This window comes from Melospiza melodia, chromosome 2 (genome assembly GCF_035770615.1).
Source record: "Melospiza melodia melodia isolate bMelMel2 chromosome 2, bMelMel2.pri, whole genome shotgun sequence".
Taxonomy (NCBI): Eukaryota; Metazoa; Chordata; class Aves; order Passeriformes; family Passerellidae; genus Melospiza; species Melospiza melodia.
The window spans coordinates 1,585,482-1,601,442 of record NC_086195.1 but is presented as its reverse complement, the minus strand read 5'-3'; the positions used below and the strand labels follow the sequence as shown (position 1 = coordinate 1,601,442).

Below are 15,961 nucleotides of genomic sequence, written 5' to 3'. Positions count from 1 at the left end.
ATAGAGATTATTTAACACTTCCACAGAGATTATTTAACACTTCCAGGCAAAGGATGACTCCAGGAAATGTTTTCCCAAAGGGGTTGTGGTTCCCTGATCCCTGGCAGTGTCCAGGGCCAGGTTGGACAGGGCTTGGAACGATCTGGAATACTGGAAGGTGTCCCTGCCATGGCAGGGGTGGCACTGGGTGGGCTTTGAGGCCCTTTCCAACCCAAACCAGTCAGTGGCTCTGACTAAATCATACAAAAATAACTTAGATGCAACTTTGTATTTCTGATCACTGATTTCTGTCTGTTGGTTGATGTCAATCTGGAAAGGATGTTGGTCTGTCAGTTGTCTAAATCCCAGAATTACCAAGTGGGAAGAGCCCTTCAGGATCACCCAGTGCCACCAGCATCACCCCAATCCCTGTCCCCAAGGCCACATCCAGACTGCTCTGGGACAATTCCAGGGACTCCAAACCTCCCTGGGCACCTCAGCCCAAGGCATGACCACTTCCAGAAGGAAAAATTGTTTCTAATCTCCAACCTGAGCCTGCCCTGGTGCAATTTATGACAATTTATTTCCTCTTGGGACACAGCAGCAGAGCCCAACCCCACCTCACTGCCTCTCCTGTCAGGGAATTGTAGGTCTCCCCTGAGCCTCCTTTTCTCCAGGCTGAGCCCCTTCCCAGCTCCCTCAGCCCCTCCTGGAATCACAGAACCACGGAAAGGTTTGGGAGGGACCTTGCAGCCCACCTCACTCCCACCCACAGAGAAGCTGCTGCTCATGGAGCCCCCAGCAACAACCCCGGGAGTTATGAATGGAATTTGTAATGCCAGCTCCTCTAAGCTGCTTTAGGGAACCTGGAATTGCCATGTTCCAGCTGAAACAAAAAACAAAAAACATTCAAAGGGAGCTGTGAGAGGGCAAATACCCACAGGAAAGGAGCCAACTTCCTGCTCAGGCTTGGGAGAAACGCTGCTCTGGAGATTTTGTGCAGCCACAGACCCCAAATCAGCGCAGCCAGGCCTGAGCAGCAGCTCTGGGGCTCTGCTGCTCCTGCTGGGCAGCCCCACAGGGCTCAGGGCTGGGCATCTTTCTTCTGGGATCACTCTCACAGAATCCCCAGATCCCTGAGGCTGAAAAAGTGGCATTCACATTCTCTGGAAAAATCCCTTCGCCCAGGATTTTTCTCCTGGGAAGCTGAGAAATCTCAGAGAAAAAGGAAAACAATTCTTATCTGATTTGCTTCTCCTGTGTAGTGCTCATGTGGAATGTGTTTGGAGATTGTTTACCCACAGGTGATTGTTTCATTGGATTCTGCTGTGAATTATTTTCACTCACTGGCCAACTGGGGTCAAGCTGTGTCAGGACTCCGGAGAGAGTCACAAGTTTTCATTATTATCTTTTTAGCATTGTGTAAATATCCTTTCTGTATTCTTTAGTAGAATAGAATAGAATAGAATAGAATAGAATAGAATAGAATAGAATAGAATAACCAATAATGATATTATAATAGTATATTATTATTATTATTATTATTATTATTATTATTATTATTATTATTATTATTATTATTATTATTATTATTATTATTATTATTATAGTATAATAATATATTATATTTATAATTATATTATAATATAATTCTTTAATATAATCTAGTATCTTAAAATAATAAATTAGCCTTCTGAGAACATGGAGTCAGATTCATCACTCCTTCCTTCATCTGGGGGAAATCCAAATACAATAGGAATAGGAAATACAATAGGAAACACAAATACAACAGGAAAAGCCCTCCCAGCCCATGGAGTCCCAGCTGTGCCTCATGCCTACCTTGTCCCCAGCTCAAAGCTTTCAGAACTCCCCAGTTAAAAAAGCAGAAGTCTCACTTAAAATGCAAATGAAAATATCCAAAGGAATGGTGGAGGGAAGCAACTTACAAAAAATGTCAGGGTTTTTAAAGACTTAACTTTTTTTTAAAAGTGGCACCTTGAGGTCCAAGGAGTGGAGCTCAGGAAGGAGAAAAAGACGGAGTGAGGAGAAGGGAGCAGAACCCCCAGGTGTGGAGCTGGTGGAACAAGAGGGAACAAAACCCCCATTTCCATTCCAGCCGGGCACAGACCCTGCCGGCAGGGATGCAGCTGTTCCCATTCCTGTACTCCCAGCAAAGCTTTTCCTTTCTCATTTTTCAGCCCTTTCTGTGACTCTGCACAAGTTACAGGGAGAGTAAAATCACTCAAGGGTATCCGAGGAGCAGCGCAGGGAAATTCTGCACACAGAAATCTTTCATTTCCCTTACTGAGATCACTGAAATACTGAGCTCCTGTGGTGAGTCTGCACCAAGAAAGGCCCATAGAGAGCTGCCCCCCTGCATTTGGACACAGCACAACAGCTCCTGGCTGTGTGCCACACTCACCTCACCCAGTCACACCCTGAGTGAGGAGGAAAAATCCAGATTTTCAGCACCAGCACCTCCCCAGTGGTGACAATTGCAGTGTTTACACCAAGCACCAGGCGCAGCCCAGACTCCACGGAAAGGACATCCAGGTGTTCAGGGAGCTGAGCTCCTGCTGCACATGGAATTCTCACCTACAGCACTCAAAATTCAGTTGCTGCTTCGTAATGCAAGTTCTATTTAAGGCCCAGATTCATCACATCAGAGAAAAGAAGAATTTTTTTTTTGTAGGAAACCCCCATTGCCATTCCAGCTGGGCACAGACCCTGCAGGCAGGGATGCAGCTGTTCCCATTCCTGTACTCCCAGCAAAGCTTTTCCTTTCCCATTTTCCAGCCCTTTCTGTAACTCTGCACTGCTCTGTGCAAAGTCACTCGGGGGTATCTCAGGGAAATTCTGTCTCTGAAGGGAATGAAATCATCCTCTGAACGGAGAGAAATGATGTAGAGACCAAGAATGCCACCAAAGTGGATAAATCCCCCGCCTTTCCCTGGATAAAATCTATCACCTTGTGCTCATGGCCAGCTTTGACTAAAATCCATTTAACCCTGAAACTGAGGGAGATGAGCAAGGCCTTGTGCTCCAGCTGGGCTGTTTGGCCAAGTGTTTGTGGTACAGAGAAATCCTCGGGCACCTTTGGAATTCTGAAATCTGCAGCTGTGATTCTGTTGAGTTTTCCATCCATAAATAATTAGATAGCAATTTCAATTTAGAAATAAGCTCTTAAGTCTTGAATAAATGTTGTATTGCTTAAAAATCAATGGAGTGAATTTGAGTGAGAGTTCATGTATATTCAAATGGTAAAAAAGAAATAAATTCTGACATTTACAGAAGTTTTCTGATCAATAAAGAGCTTTGGCTACAGAAGGGGAAAAAGTCCTTGAGGAGCAGAGAGCACAAGGCACCAGGGACACTGAATTCCCAAGGAAAGGATATCTGGGTGACCTTGGGGAACATTTGCCTTTGGAACACCCGGAGTAAAGGGTATTGTTACCTAAAGGAAATAAATTATATTGTTCCGTGAGCTAATGGAAATCAGGGAGCACCCAGTGAAAGCCTCCAGGGAATTCTGGTGTTCTGTTCTTCCAGGGGTTCCTCCTGAGGCTGATGATTCTCAGAACATAATCACTGCCACAGCATCTTAATGTGGGCCTGGCCTGGGGTAATCTTCCCCAGCAGGGGAACTGCCAGGATTATTCCAGCTCTGTTCCTGTGCTGTTTTATTATGCATTTTCCCCCGTTTTGGGGTTTATTTTTATATTTCTCTGTATATCTGTTGCGCTATCAAACCATGGCATGGCCATTTGGGTGCCTGGGGAGACACTGAGCTCTCCAGCTGGATTTTTTTTCCTTTTCCTGGAGAAACTCATGCCAGCCTCTGACTAAAAACTAATCCAAGCCCAACTACAAAAATCCAGCTCCAGGTGAGGTAAAATACTCAAGCTTTGTAGTACAGAAATAATTAGAAAAGCAGCTGGATTGTTTTCTAGGCATTCTTAAATATGAAGCCCATATAAATATATTCTTAAATATGAAGCCCATCACAAAAATGCTCCTCCCTTCTCCTTCTGCCTTTATTAATTCACAAATATTTTCAAAGCCCACGTTTAATCCTAATATTTGGGGACCACAGAGTCACAAAAAATGCTCTTGTTCTCTAGGCTGCTCTCTTGTTTTGGCTGTGTTTTCCTCCCATAAAGTGGAAGGCATCACGTTTTAATATTAATTTTAATATTAATATTGTTTTAATTATAATTTTGACTGTGAATTCTGGCTGGCAGAAGCAGCCTCAGCCAGCTCAGGAGGGACAAGATGGGATTGTTTGTGGAGGAGAAGGTTCCCAAATGCCTTCTGCTTCCCCAGGTTTATTTCCTTAGCTTTATGTTTGTCCTACCCTGCTCCACATTTTAGTCCAGAGGGGTCAGAGAAGAGGGAAGAAATCAGCTCCAGATGCTTCCAACACACCAAAAATCCCCGTTGATAAAGGCTCTGTGGATGGCTGCTGTTCCCATGCCAAATCCCAGGGATTTTGGTGGGATTCCAGGCACAGGATAGAAAGGTCTAAAGCTCTACTCAGTAAAATATCAGAAATTTGTTTTAGTTTTCCCCTCCTTTTTGTTTTCTTCCCCTATTTCCCTGTAACCCAAATCTTCCCTTCAAACAAACACGAACTGGGCAATTCCAAGTGTACTGACTGTGAATTCAGCCTTGCCAAAATTTGGGACAATTCTCTAAATGTCGCCCATAATTCGCGTTAGAAAATAGAAAATCGCAGCATTGCATTTGAAACGGCATTTCCCAGGTTCTTCCCTCCCAGCCCCTATGATGAGAGCCCCTCTCCCTGCGCTTTGGAGATCTGGAAACCCGCGGGGAGCTCCTCACGCCAGCGATTCCTGAAGGAACGGGGAGGCAGAGACACGTTTATATCGGGCGTTAATGACCAAATCACCTTAGCCGGGCTGGCCCCGCGCCTGCCACACTCAAATTCCTCCCCACAGGATCCTTTGGAACACCTGGGATAACGGGAATTGTTACCTAAAGGAAGTAAATGCCATTGTTCCATGGCTAATGGAAATCAGGGAGCACCCGGTGAAAGCCTCCAGGGAATTCTGGTGGTTTGTTCTTCCAGAGGGTTCTTCCCGAGGCTGATGCTTCTCGGAACATTATCAGGAAGGGGAGATTCCCTGCGGAGATTCCCCGGCAGCCCCTCAGCCTTACCTTGACGAAGAGGGAGATGTCGTGGTCCTGCTTGTCCTCCTCCTCCTCCTCCTCCTCCTCCTGCTCCTCCTGCTCCTCCTGCTCCTCCTGCTCCTCCTGCTCCTCCGGGGCGCCCGGCGAGCCCGTCCCGTCCTCCCGGAGCTGCTCCTGCTCCCGCTCCCCGTTCAGGCTCCGCTCCCAGCCGCTCTCGGGGCCCGGGGCTCCGCTCCCCGCCGGGGCTGCCGGTGCCCGCTCCGCCTCCGCCTCCGCCTCGGCACCGGGGCCGCCCGGGGACCCGGGACAGCCGGGCAGGGCCCCGCGGCTCTGGGGAGCGTCCGCGCTGCCCTCCGCGGGGACCGTCCCTGCTGGGACAGCATCCTCGGGGACTGTCACAGAATCCGGGACAGCATCCTCAGGGACCGTCACAGGACCTGGGACAGCATCCGCGGGGACCGTCACATCACCCGGGACAGCATCCGCGGGGACCGTCACATCACCCGGGACAGCATCCGCGGGGACTGTCACATCACCCGGGACAGCATCCGCGGGGACCGTCACAGGACCTGGGACAGCATCCTCGGGGACCGTCACATCATCTGGGACAGCATCCGCGGGGACCGTCACATCACCCGGGACAGCATCCTCGGGGACCGTCACAGGACCTGGGACAACATCCGCGGGGACTGTCACATCATCTGGGGCTGCATCCTCGGGGACTGTCACAGGACCTGGGACAGCATCCGCGGGGACTGTCACATCATCTGGGGCTGCATCCTTTGGGACTGTCACATCATCTGGGGCTGCATCCTCGGGGACTGTCACATCATCTGGGACAGCATCCTTTGGGACCGTCACATCATCTGGGACAGCATCCTTTGGGACTGTCACATCATCTGGGGCTGCATCCTCGGGGACTGTCACATCACCTGGGACAGCATCCTTGGGGACTGTCACATCACCTGGGACCGTGTCCTCAGGGCCTGTAACATCACCTGGGACAGCATCCGCGGGGACCGTCCCTGCTGGGACAGCATCTTCGGGGACTGTCACATCACCTGGGACCGTGTCCTCAGGGACTGTCACATCACCCAAGACAGCATCCTTGGGGACTGTCACATCATCCGGGACAGCATCCTCAGGGACTGTCACATCATCCGGGGCTGCCGCCTGCACCGCATCTTCAGGGGCTGTCCCTGTCAGGACTACATCCTTGGGGACTGTCACATCACCCGGAGCTGCCTCCTGCTCTTCATCCTTGGGGATTGTCCCTGCTGGAGCTGCCTCCTGCACCGCATCCTTGGGAATTGTCCCCAACGCCTCCTGGGTGACTGTCCCTGCCGGGGCTTCTTCCTGCCCCTCATCCTTAGGCACTGTCCCTGCTGGAGCTCTCTCCTGCGCCGCATCCTCGGGGACTGTCCCCAGCCCCTCCTCAGAGACTGTCTCTGCCTGAGCTGCCTCCTGCCCCTCACCCTTGGGGACTGTCCCCAGCGGGGCCGCCCCCTCCTCAGGAACTGTCCCTGCCTGAGCTGCTTCCTGCGGCTCATCCTTCGGGACTGTCCCCAGCGCCTCCTCGGGGACTGCCACATCAGCCGGGGCTGCCTCCTGCACTTCATCCTCGGGAATTGTCACATCAGCCGGGGCTGCCTCCTGCACCGCATCCTCGGGAATTGTCACATCAGCCGGGGCTGCCTCCTGCACCGCATCCACGGGGACTGTCCCCTCTGGAGCTGTCCCCACGGCCTCCTCGGGCTCTGTCCCCGTCGGGGCTGCCTCTTGCATCGCATCTTCAGCGACTGTCCCCGTCGGGGCCGCCTCCCTCGGAGCTTCCTCGGGATCTGTCCCGGACGGGGCTGTCGCCACAGCGTCCTCGGGCTCTGTCCCCTCTGGGGCCGCCTGTCCCACCGCCTCTCCGGGCTCTGCCCTCGATGGCGCTGTCCCCTCTCCTTGCCCGGGCTCTGTCCCTGCCGGGGCTGTCGCCGCAGCCTCCTCAGGCTCTGCTTCTGCCGGGACAGTCGCGGCCGCCTCCTGGGGCTCTCTCTCCGCCGGGCCTTCCTCCCTCACCGCCTCTCTCACCTGGGGCTCCGTCCCCGCCGGTGCCACCGCCTCTCCCTCAGGCTCCGTCCCCGCCGCTGCCGCTTTCTCGGGCTCCGTCCCCGTCGGAGCAGCCCCTGCGCCCTCGGGCTCCGTCCCTGCCGGGGCCGCGGCTCCGTCCTCGGGCTCTGTCGCTGCCGCGGCCGCCTCTTCCTGCGCCGTCCCCGCCGGGCTCTCAGCCGCGTCCTCGGGCTCCATTCCCCCCGGGGCTGCCCCTTCAGGCTCCGCCGCTGCCCCCGCCTCTCCCTCGGGCTCTGCCCTGCCCGCCTCGGGCCCGTCCGTCACCCCCGGCTCCCCGCCCGGCCGCCCCTCGTGCCCCGCGCTGTCCCCGCTCGCTGTCCCCGGGCTGTCCCCGCTCGCTGTCCCCCCGCTGTCCCCGCTCGCTGTCCCCGGGCTGTCCCCGCTCGCTGTCCCCGGGCCCTCGGGGGAGCCGCTGTCCCCGGGCGCCCCCTCCGCGCTCAGCCGCGGCCGCTCCGCGGGCCCGTCCGGGGGCTCGGCCGCCCCCTCGGGGCACAGCCCGGGCCGAGCCCCCTCCCGCGGGACATCGCTGCTCTCCGGGGGCCGCCCCGGGCTCTCCGCCATGCCGGGACCGCCGTGAGCGCGGGACGAGCCGGAGCAGCGGAGCGGCCGCGGAGCAGCGCCGGGCACGGCCGGGGAGCGGGGGCGGTGCCTGCGCGGCGGGGCCGGGGCCGGGGCTGCGCTCCTCCCTCCGCCTGCCCCTGCTCCGGGCACTGCCCCTGCCCGGGCACAGCTCCTGCCTGGGCCCAGCCCCTGCCTGGGCACAGCCCCTGCCCCTGCTCCGGGCACAGCCCCTGCCCCGCTCCGGACTCAGCCCCTGCCCTGCCCTGTCCCACTGCTCCGGACACGGCCCCTGCCTGGGCACAGTCCCTACCCCTGCCTGGGCACAGCTCCTACCCTGTCCCACCGCTCCGGGCACAGCCCCTGCCCTGTCCCACCGCTCCGGGCACAGCCCGTGCCCAGCCACGCTGTGCAGCGGGACCGCGGCGCACCGAGCGCTGCCACCCCCGCCCGCCGGCACCGGAGCCTTTGCAGAGTGGCCCAAAATCTCCACTCCGTGCTTGTGTGTGTTGCCCGCACCCGCTCGGGGCTGCCCTCGCACCCCTCGCCCCGTCCGTGCCCTGCTTTGCTGCTCGCCGTGCCCAGGCTGGCTCACACCTGCGGGCAGGTGCGGCTGGGGCTCTGCCGGCCTCATTTCCCAAACCAGCTGCAGGAAGGAGCCCCCTGCACACCCACACCGCTGCTGATGCTCTGACCCGGCACAGCCCCCGCGGGCCTGCACGCCTGGGTAAAAACACGGATGAGCCGCTTCGGGCTGCTCCAAAGGCTGTTAAAAGGGGAGATGTGTCCTTATCAGCTCGCGAAAGTTGTAAAAGGGAACAACACGACGCTCTGTGTAAGGAAATAAACACCTGGATTCGATGCTTTTAAGTAATTTTCATTCATGTGCGAGGATCCTCTGCGAGCTTGCATTTAAATGGGGTGGGAAACGGCGTGTCCTGAGCAGAGCCATCGGCTGCTGAGAAAGAAGTCAGAACTTTTCCTTCAGATGAGGAAAATAATCCTGATTTTCGAGGTGCTGACAGAACAGCGGAGGCAGAGTTGGCTGACCAGAGTGAGGTATCCTAATTTAAAAAAAAAACAGACAGTTAAACAGTTTTATATTTGTATATATACTTTTGTGTACATACAAATAGTATATATATATATGTATACATATATATATGTATGTATATATATATATAGTGTGTGTATATATATATATAGTGTATATATTGGATTCACAGCAGAATCCAATGAAATATATATATATATAGTATATATATGTATATACATATATATATATATGTATATACATATATATACACTATATATATGTATATATATATACATATATATAGTGTATATATATGTATATATATATAGTGTATATATATAGTGTGTGTATATATATATGTATATATATAGTGTATATATATATAGTGTATATATATATATATATGTATTTGTATATACACTTTTTATATTTGAGTATATAACCCCATTATAAAATATAAATATTTTTACATTTAAGAGGGAACAAAGCAGGGATAGAAGCCGGGGTTTGGAGTGGGTGTGAAGGGGGGAGATGCAGCCGACAGGAGCGGGGAAATCCTGCAGAATAAATCATTGCAGCGGGTCAAACACTCTGCCCCGATAAAACACGGCCAGCCAAATCAGTGAACAATCCTGCAGCTCTTTGATGCTGGCCCGGAGGTGCATCCCGAGTGAGACAGAAGAATGGAGGCAGCTGTACTCAGAAGGAACATCCCTGGAAGATGATTTAGGAACAGAGGGTCATCCCTGGAAGATTTGGGAACAGCGGCTCATGAGGATTTAGGAGCAGGAACTCAGCACCTGCCAATGAAGGTATTGCAGGTGAGACAATCCTGAGGCAATTATCTCCCCGATCTCTTACGGGGTTTGATAGCAGTAGAATGACACAACTCGGTAACTTCTGGAGAGATAATACTGGTTTATTCATCCTCACCTGAAGGGCTCTTAACCTTGGCCTGAAGGCTGGTCATGTCAGAGAGTTCCAGAAGGGTTTGGGTCAGAGGGGACATTAAAGATCATCCCTGCCATGATCTTTAATGATGATCCCACTGTCCCAGTGTCCAGGCTGGCCTCGGGCACTGCCAGGGATCCAGGGATGGAATTCCATCCCAGCACCTGCCCACCCTGCAGGGAACAATTCCTCATTCCCAATATCCCAATATTGAATATTTTGGGTTCTCACACAGCTCCTTTGGGTCCATCAATATTTTGAGTTCTTACACAGCTCCTTTGAGTGATTGAACATTTTGGGTTCTCACACAGCTCCTTTGAGTTTGTCAATATTTTGGGCTCTTGCACAGCTCCTTTGGGTGATTGAATGTTTTGGGTTCTGGCACATCTCCTTTGGGTGATTGAATGTTTTGGGTTCTCACACAGCTCCTTTGGGTGATTGAATGTTTTGGGCTCTTGCACATCTCCTTTGGGTGATTGGATGTTTTGGGTTCTCACACGGCTCCTTTGGGTGATTGAATGTTTTGGGTTCTGGCACAGCTCCTTTGGGTGATTGAATGTTTTGGGTTCTGGCACATCTCCTTTGGGTGATTGGATGTTTTGGGTTCTGGCACGGCTCCTTTGGGTTGGTGCCAGGTTTGGCTCAGGTTCCCAGTGTGACCCAGGATTTGTGTCCTGCCGGTCAGGTGGAGCCCAGCAGAGCTGCCTGTGCCCTGTTCCCTGCACAGCTTATCCATTAACACACGATCCTATTTTCCTTTATTTACCCGTTCCCTGCCTTCAGTTCTCACAAGGGTGAGGATTTCAAGGCCAACAAAGCCCAAACCCTTTCAGTGATAACCAGACCAAAAACCAACAGAAATCCCTTTCTGCGCTAAGCCGTGCCTGCCGCGAACACCGGCGCGGGTTTAAGCCCAACAAAAGATTAACTGGTTTAAACACTCTCGGGAGCCTTACAAAGACAGAGCTGAGGACTAACAGCTCCCCGGGCAGCCGCTGATTCTCCTGGGGGACACAAACTTCAGGCGGAGTGCTTGATGCCATCGCGAATGGCAGGAATCATTGTCAGGGATCTCTCTGAGCTCTCCCTCTCTCGATTTTTGTCATTTTGCTGAACTGAGCTTGTGAGGGCACCGGGACAGGGCGGGAAGCAGGACAGACAGAGCCGGGGACAGGTGAAGAGGTCCCTTGTCACCTCTGGGTTTCCCGAAGGAATTTTGGGAATACAGAAATGTTAAACCCAGGGGCATCCCGGAGCTTTGCATTTCTTGCTCCCCTCACTCATCCCTCATTACTTAACAATTAATTAATTAATTAATTAATCTCTCGCTCTCCGCGCTCCCCCCCCCCCCCGTTCCGTCAAGCTCTTTACACCCCATCTGTTCCTAAAACAGCCCTTGGCTAATAAATGTGATTTTCGGAGCTCGGCTTCGGGGAGGATTAGCGCACACTTCTTTATTAAAGGATGAGTGGAGGCATTAATTAATTAATTAATTGATGCTCACAGATGTCAGGCTTTAGCCACAGCCGAAGATCCCCTCGCAGTCTGGTGGGGACAACTTTTATCCCTGGGGGGTTTTAATTAGGCTGGACTCGCTCGGATTATTGGAACTCCTTTTTCTTCCCACTGCAGACCGAAGTTGTAATATTTTTTTACAGCCAGAGATAAGGAAAAAAAAAACAAACAAAAAAACAAACAAAATAAACAACTCCTTTTGCTTCGGATTTTTTGCACTGGGAATTAGAGGGAAGTCGAGGCTCCAGAAGAAGGGGGGGAATTAAATTGGGTGTCCCCAGCTTGGGATGGAGGGAGGGATTTGTCAGGGTAAACACAGACAGGTACAAACTGCCTGGCTGGAGACAAGAAGCACTTGTGGCATAAAAAATTATCTATATAAGAATATGAATACTGTATTATCAACACTTATATACTAATACCGAATATTAATACACTTTGAGATGGGAAAAAAATAACCCCAGACCCCTTTATTTGTGTATAAGCCCGTTCTATATCCTATTTTAAATGCTATTTTAACTGTGGGAAAGACAAAGTTGCAAGTGAAAGAATTCTATGGGAGGACTAGAATTCTTTCCTGCTTTCAGAATACATGGATGTTCGTTCCGTTTGCCCCGGGTTCCTTGATTTTCCTGGTGTGAAATTCCGGTATCTCGTGGCTGGGAGGGTTCAGAGGAAGGAGGAGGAGGAGGAGGAGGAGGAGGAGGGATGTCCTGGTGGAAATCCCGGCGGGTTGCGGGGCTGCCATCTGTGCCGAGCCGATCCGGGCCAATCCCTGCCCAATTCCCGGCAGCTGCTCCGGGGCTCGGGACAAAGGCAGGAACGTTCAGGGCACAGGGGAATCCCGGGTGCTGCACTGGGCAGCACAGAAACCCCCCAAAAATCTCCCCAAAAATGAGGCCGAACAAGCAGAGAGAAGGAGGAGATGCTCCTTCATGCCGAGCCCAACTCTTCCTTCTGGTTTTACTCAATTCCTGAATTCCCGGCTCCCACAGGAGCAGCCCGGAGTTACATTCTGAAAAAAATCACTCTGGAATATGTTGAAAAAACAGCAACAAAGCTTGCAAAGAAATCAAACTCAGTCACTTTCATTATATTCAAGTACTTTAAACCTGCTCATTGTCCAAAAGAATCTTCGATTTTCCTTTTCTGCTCATTGTCCAAAAGAAGCTTCGATTTTCCTTTTCTGCTCATTGTCCAAAAGAAGCTTCGATTTTCCTCTTCTTTTGGTTAAGCAGCACAATTATAATGAAAAAATAGAATAATGAAGCCAAGGTAAAAACCAGACACTATATATTGTTTTTTTAGTCTAATTCAATCAAATCGTGGTTTAGGATTAAATTCGGAATTTGAAAAGCAGCAAAGTCCGGGTGATTGCCCTGGAACCTCGTGTTGGCTCCTTTTGGACAACTCCAGGCTTCTGATTCTGCTCGGGAAATCCCTGCCGAGCTCTGAATTCCCTGCTCCCATCGCTTCCAGAGGCTCTTCCTGAATTCCTGAATTCCTGGATTTCTGGATTCCTGGATTCCCGAATTCCTGGATTCCTGGATTCCTGAATTCCTGAATTCCTGGATTCCTAAACTCCTGATTTCCTGGATTTCTGGATTCCTGGATTCCCGAATTCCTGGATTCCTGGATTCCCGAATTCCCGAATTCCTGAATTCCTGGATTCCTGGATTCCTGGATTCCCGAATTCCTGGATTCCTGAATTCCTGGATTCCCGAATTCCTGGATTCCCGAATTCCTGAATCCCTGGATTCCTGGATTCCCGAATTCCTGAATTCCTGGATTCCTGAATTCCCGAATTCCTGGATTCCTGAATTCCTGGATTCCTGGATTCCTGGATTCCTGGATTCCCGAATTACTGAATTCCTGGATTCCTGGATTCCTGAATTCCTGAATTCCTGGATTCCTGGATTACTGAATTCCTGGATTCCTGGATTCCTGGATTCTCGAATTCCTGGATTCCTGAATTCCTGAATTCCCGGATTCCCGAATTCCTGGATTCCTGGATTCCTGCCTTAGGGAGGGACCCCCAGTTCCAAACCCCTCCTTGCTCGGGGGATCGCTCAGGTGTTTAATGCTGAGAGCCTTTGCCAGGCTCATTGAGGAGCTGGGATTTCATTATTGCCTCCTCTTCGTCCTCTTCATCCTCTTCATCCTCCTGGAATTGGGGAGGTGAGTGTGGAAAACGACTCCGACCTCAGCTGGATTTCACCTGCTCCAGGCAAATGAAAACCAGCCCTTAAAATAAATCTGCAAATAAAACTAAAATAAAACTGCAAATAAACCTGCAAACAAAACTGCAAATAAATCTGCAAATAAAACTGCAAATAAACCTGCAAACAAAACTGCAAATAAACCTGCAAATAAAACTGCAAATAAATCTGCAAACAAAACTGCAAATAAACCTGCAAATAAAACTGCCCCGAGCCCGGTGCCCGGGACACCTTCAGGCTCGGAATGAATTAAATAAACTCGAGTTTTCCGGGCAATAAACGCTGCTTTCCTCACAGTGCTCCACAAAATTCGTTAGCGAGCCTTAATTAGAGCCATTTTACTGGGAGCCTGGAAATAACTCCAGGCTTTTGGAAGCTCCCAGAGGTTTTCTTCATTTTAAATAAAGTGTCCAGATTGTCTTGAACTCCATTATTTTAACTCCTGCTTCATCAAACTTTGATTTCAAATGTTTCCTATTTACTGTGCCTGTTGTTTCTTGAAATAGTTTCTTGGAATATAACCCCTAATCACACTTCACTTGATTTTTAAAAAATATTCTTGTTTTAAATTTAATTTCATCTTTCACAGCTTTTATTTTCCCCCTCCATTGTGCGCCACTGCCAATTGATCTTGGCTTTTATTCCAGTTCTTCTTTGCAAAACTCAGGGAATTTTTATGTTTAACATGTATTTTAAAGGAACTGTTGGGGTTCAGGGGGGATGCTGGGGTGACAGCAGGGCTGGACCATCCTGAAGGGCTCTTCCCACCCCAGGGAATTTGTGATAATTATGGATGTGGGGAATAAAACCTGGAATATTTCAAAGCAGCAATGTAAATATTCGAGTTGCTGATGTAGAAGGATGTGACATGTGCAGTCAAGAGGTACAAGGAGAATTTGTCTTATTCATAATGACCATTTTATTTTATTTTCATGCAGGTTATGCCACAATCCTTTCCTTTTCCCTTCTCCCTTTCTTTGGCTTTTTTCTTTTTTCTTTTTTAATTTTCTCTTTCTTTCTTTCTTTCTTTCTTTCTTTCTTTCTTTCTTTCTTTCTTTCTTTCTTTCTTTCTTTCTTTCTTTCTTTCTTTCTTTCTTTCTTTCTTTCTTTCTTTCTTTCTTTCTTTCTTTCTTTCTTTCTTTCTTTCTTTCTTTCTTCCTTTTTTTTGTTTCTCCTTTTTCTCCTTTTCTCTTTTCCTTTTCTTTTCCTTTTTCTTTTTTCCTTTTCTTTTTTTCCTCTTCCTTTTTCCTTTTCCCTTTCCTTTTCCCTTTCCTTTCCTTTCCTTTCCTTTCCTTCCTTTCCTTTCCTTTCCTTTCCTTTCCTTTCCTTTCCTTTCCTTTCCTTTCCTTTCCTTTCCTTTCTTTCTTTCCTTTCCTTTCCTTTCCTTTCCTTTCCTTTCCTTTCCTTTCCTTTCCTTTCCTTTCCTCCTCTTTTCCTTTTCCTTTTCCTTTTCCTTTTCCTTTTCCTTTTCCTTTTCCTTTTCCTTTTCCTTTTCCTTTCCCTTTCCCTTTCCCTTTCCCTTTCCCTTCCCTTTCAATGATTTTTCCTTTTCCCAGGATTAGGACCCACCCTTGCCCTTTCTCCCAGCAGCTCTGGCAGAGGTTTTACTGAAATGTTCTCACATTTATTTGATGATTCCCTCAGCAGCTCTGCCTGACAAACCCGTTTGTGCCCCAGCACCCGTGACCGAGCCCAGCTGTAAATCAGTAACCGGGGCTGGTACTGATTGCTCTGGAAGAAATAAAAGAATAAAAATGAAAACAAACTCCAAGGAAGCTCTTAGCTCTCCTGTTATTTCTCCTCCCCACCTCATTCCGGAGCCAAATTTTATTTTATATTTTATTTTATTCCAGCCCGCTCCATTTCCCTTGCGAAACGTGGCTTTTTTGAGGCGGATGCCTGCCATAAAACAACTCCACTGTGCTGGTTTTGTTAAACAGCATTTTATTTTAATCTCTCATTAGAAAGATGGAAATAAAATGCTGTTTAAGAAAATTTAGTTAAATCCAGTATTTAATGAAATTAAATTTAATTTTAGTTTTTATTATTGCAGTTGGGGTTGGGGTTGGGGTTGGGATTGTGCCCCTCAGGTGATTTCCCAGCTGCAGAGCTGCCCCAGCCAGGGAGGAGCTGGAGCTGCTGCAGAGCCCAGAGGAGGCTCCAGGATGGGCAGAGGGATGGAGCAGCTCTGCTGGCAGGAAAGGCTGGCACAGCTGGCATTGTTCACCTGCACAGGAGAAGCTTTGGGCTGAGCTCAGGGTGGCCTTGCAGGGCCTGGAGGAGCCCCAGGAAAGCTGGAGAGAGACAATTGCCAGGGGATGCAGGGACAGCACACAGGCTCCACACTGAAAACTTACAGGTTTAGATCAGATATTAGGAACAATTTCCTCCCTGTGAGGGTGGGCAGGCCCTGGCACAGGGTGCCCCTGCATCC

The 15,961-nt window shown here is 50.0% G+C and overlaps 2 protein-coding genes across 2 annotated transcripts in view; both read right to left on the bottom strand.

The window, feature by feature from the left end:
* The window catches only part of CLIC6 (chloride intracellular channel 6), a 28,266-nt gene extending 23,030 nt beyond the window's left edge, over nucleotides 1-5,236 (bottom strand). Inside the window, exon 1 of the mRNA XM_063180464.1 lies at nucleotides 5,158-5,236. The gene's annotated coding sequence lies outside the window, so the exon portion shown is untranslated. The remainder of the gene's footprint in view (nucleotides 1-5,157) is intronic.
* On the bottom strand, nucleotides 4,760-7,809 carry LOC134431481 (fibrous sheath CABYR-binding protein-like). Its single transcript, XM_063179497.1, has 3 exons — nucleotides 7,647-7,809; nucleotides 5,249-7,562; nucleotides 4,760-4,832 (listed from the first exon to the last, which is right to left on the bottom strand). The coding sequence occupies exons 1-3, from the start codon at nucleotides 7,807-7,809 to the stop codon at nucleotides 4,760-4,762; spliced, it is 2,550 nt and encodes an 849-aa protein (XP_063035567.1).
* Between the last annotated feature and the right edge of the window lie 8,152 nt (nucleotides 7,810-15,961).

What these genes read in the sequence shown, in the direction of transcription:
- LOC134431481 (XM_063179497.1), bottom strand. Translation starts at nt 7,809, where the DNA reads ATGGCGGAGAGCCCGGGGCGGCCCCCGGAGAGCAGCGATGTCCCGCGG. An exon ending in GGACAGCGGCTCCCCCGAGG is followed by an intron (nt 7,563 to 7,646) that starts GCCCGGGGACAG and finishes GCCCGGGGACAG; the next exon opens with CGAGCGGGGACAGCGCGGGG. An exon ending in GCCCCGGAGGAGCAGGAGGA is followed by an intron (nt 4,833 to 5,248) that starts GCAGGAGGAGCA and finishes CCGTTCCTTCAG; the next exon opens with GAATCGCTGGCGTGAGGAGC.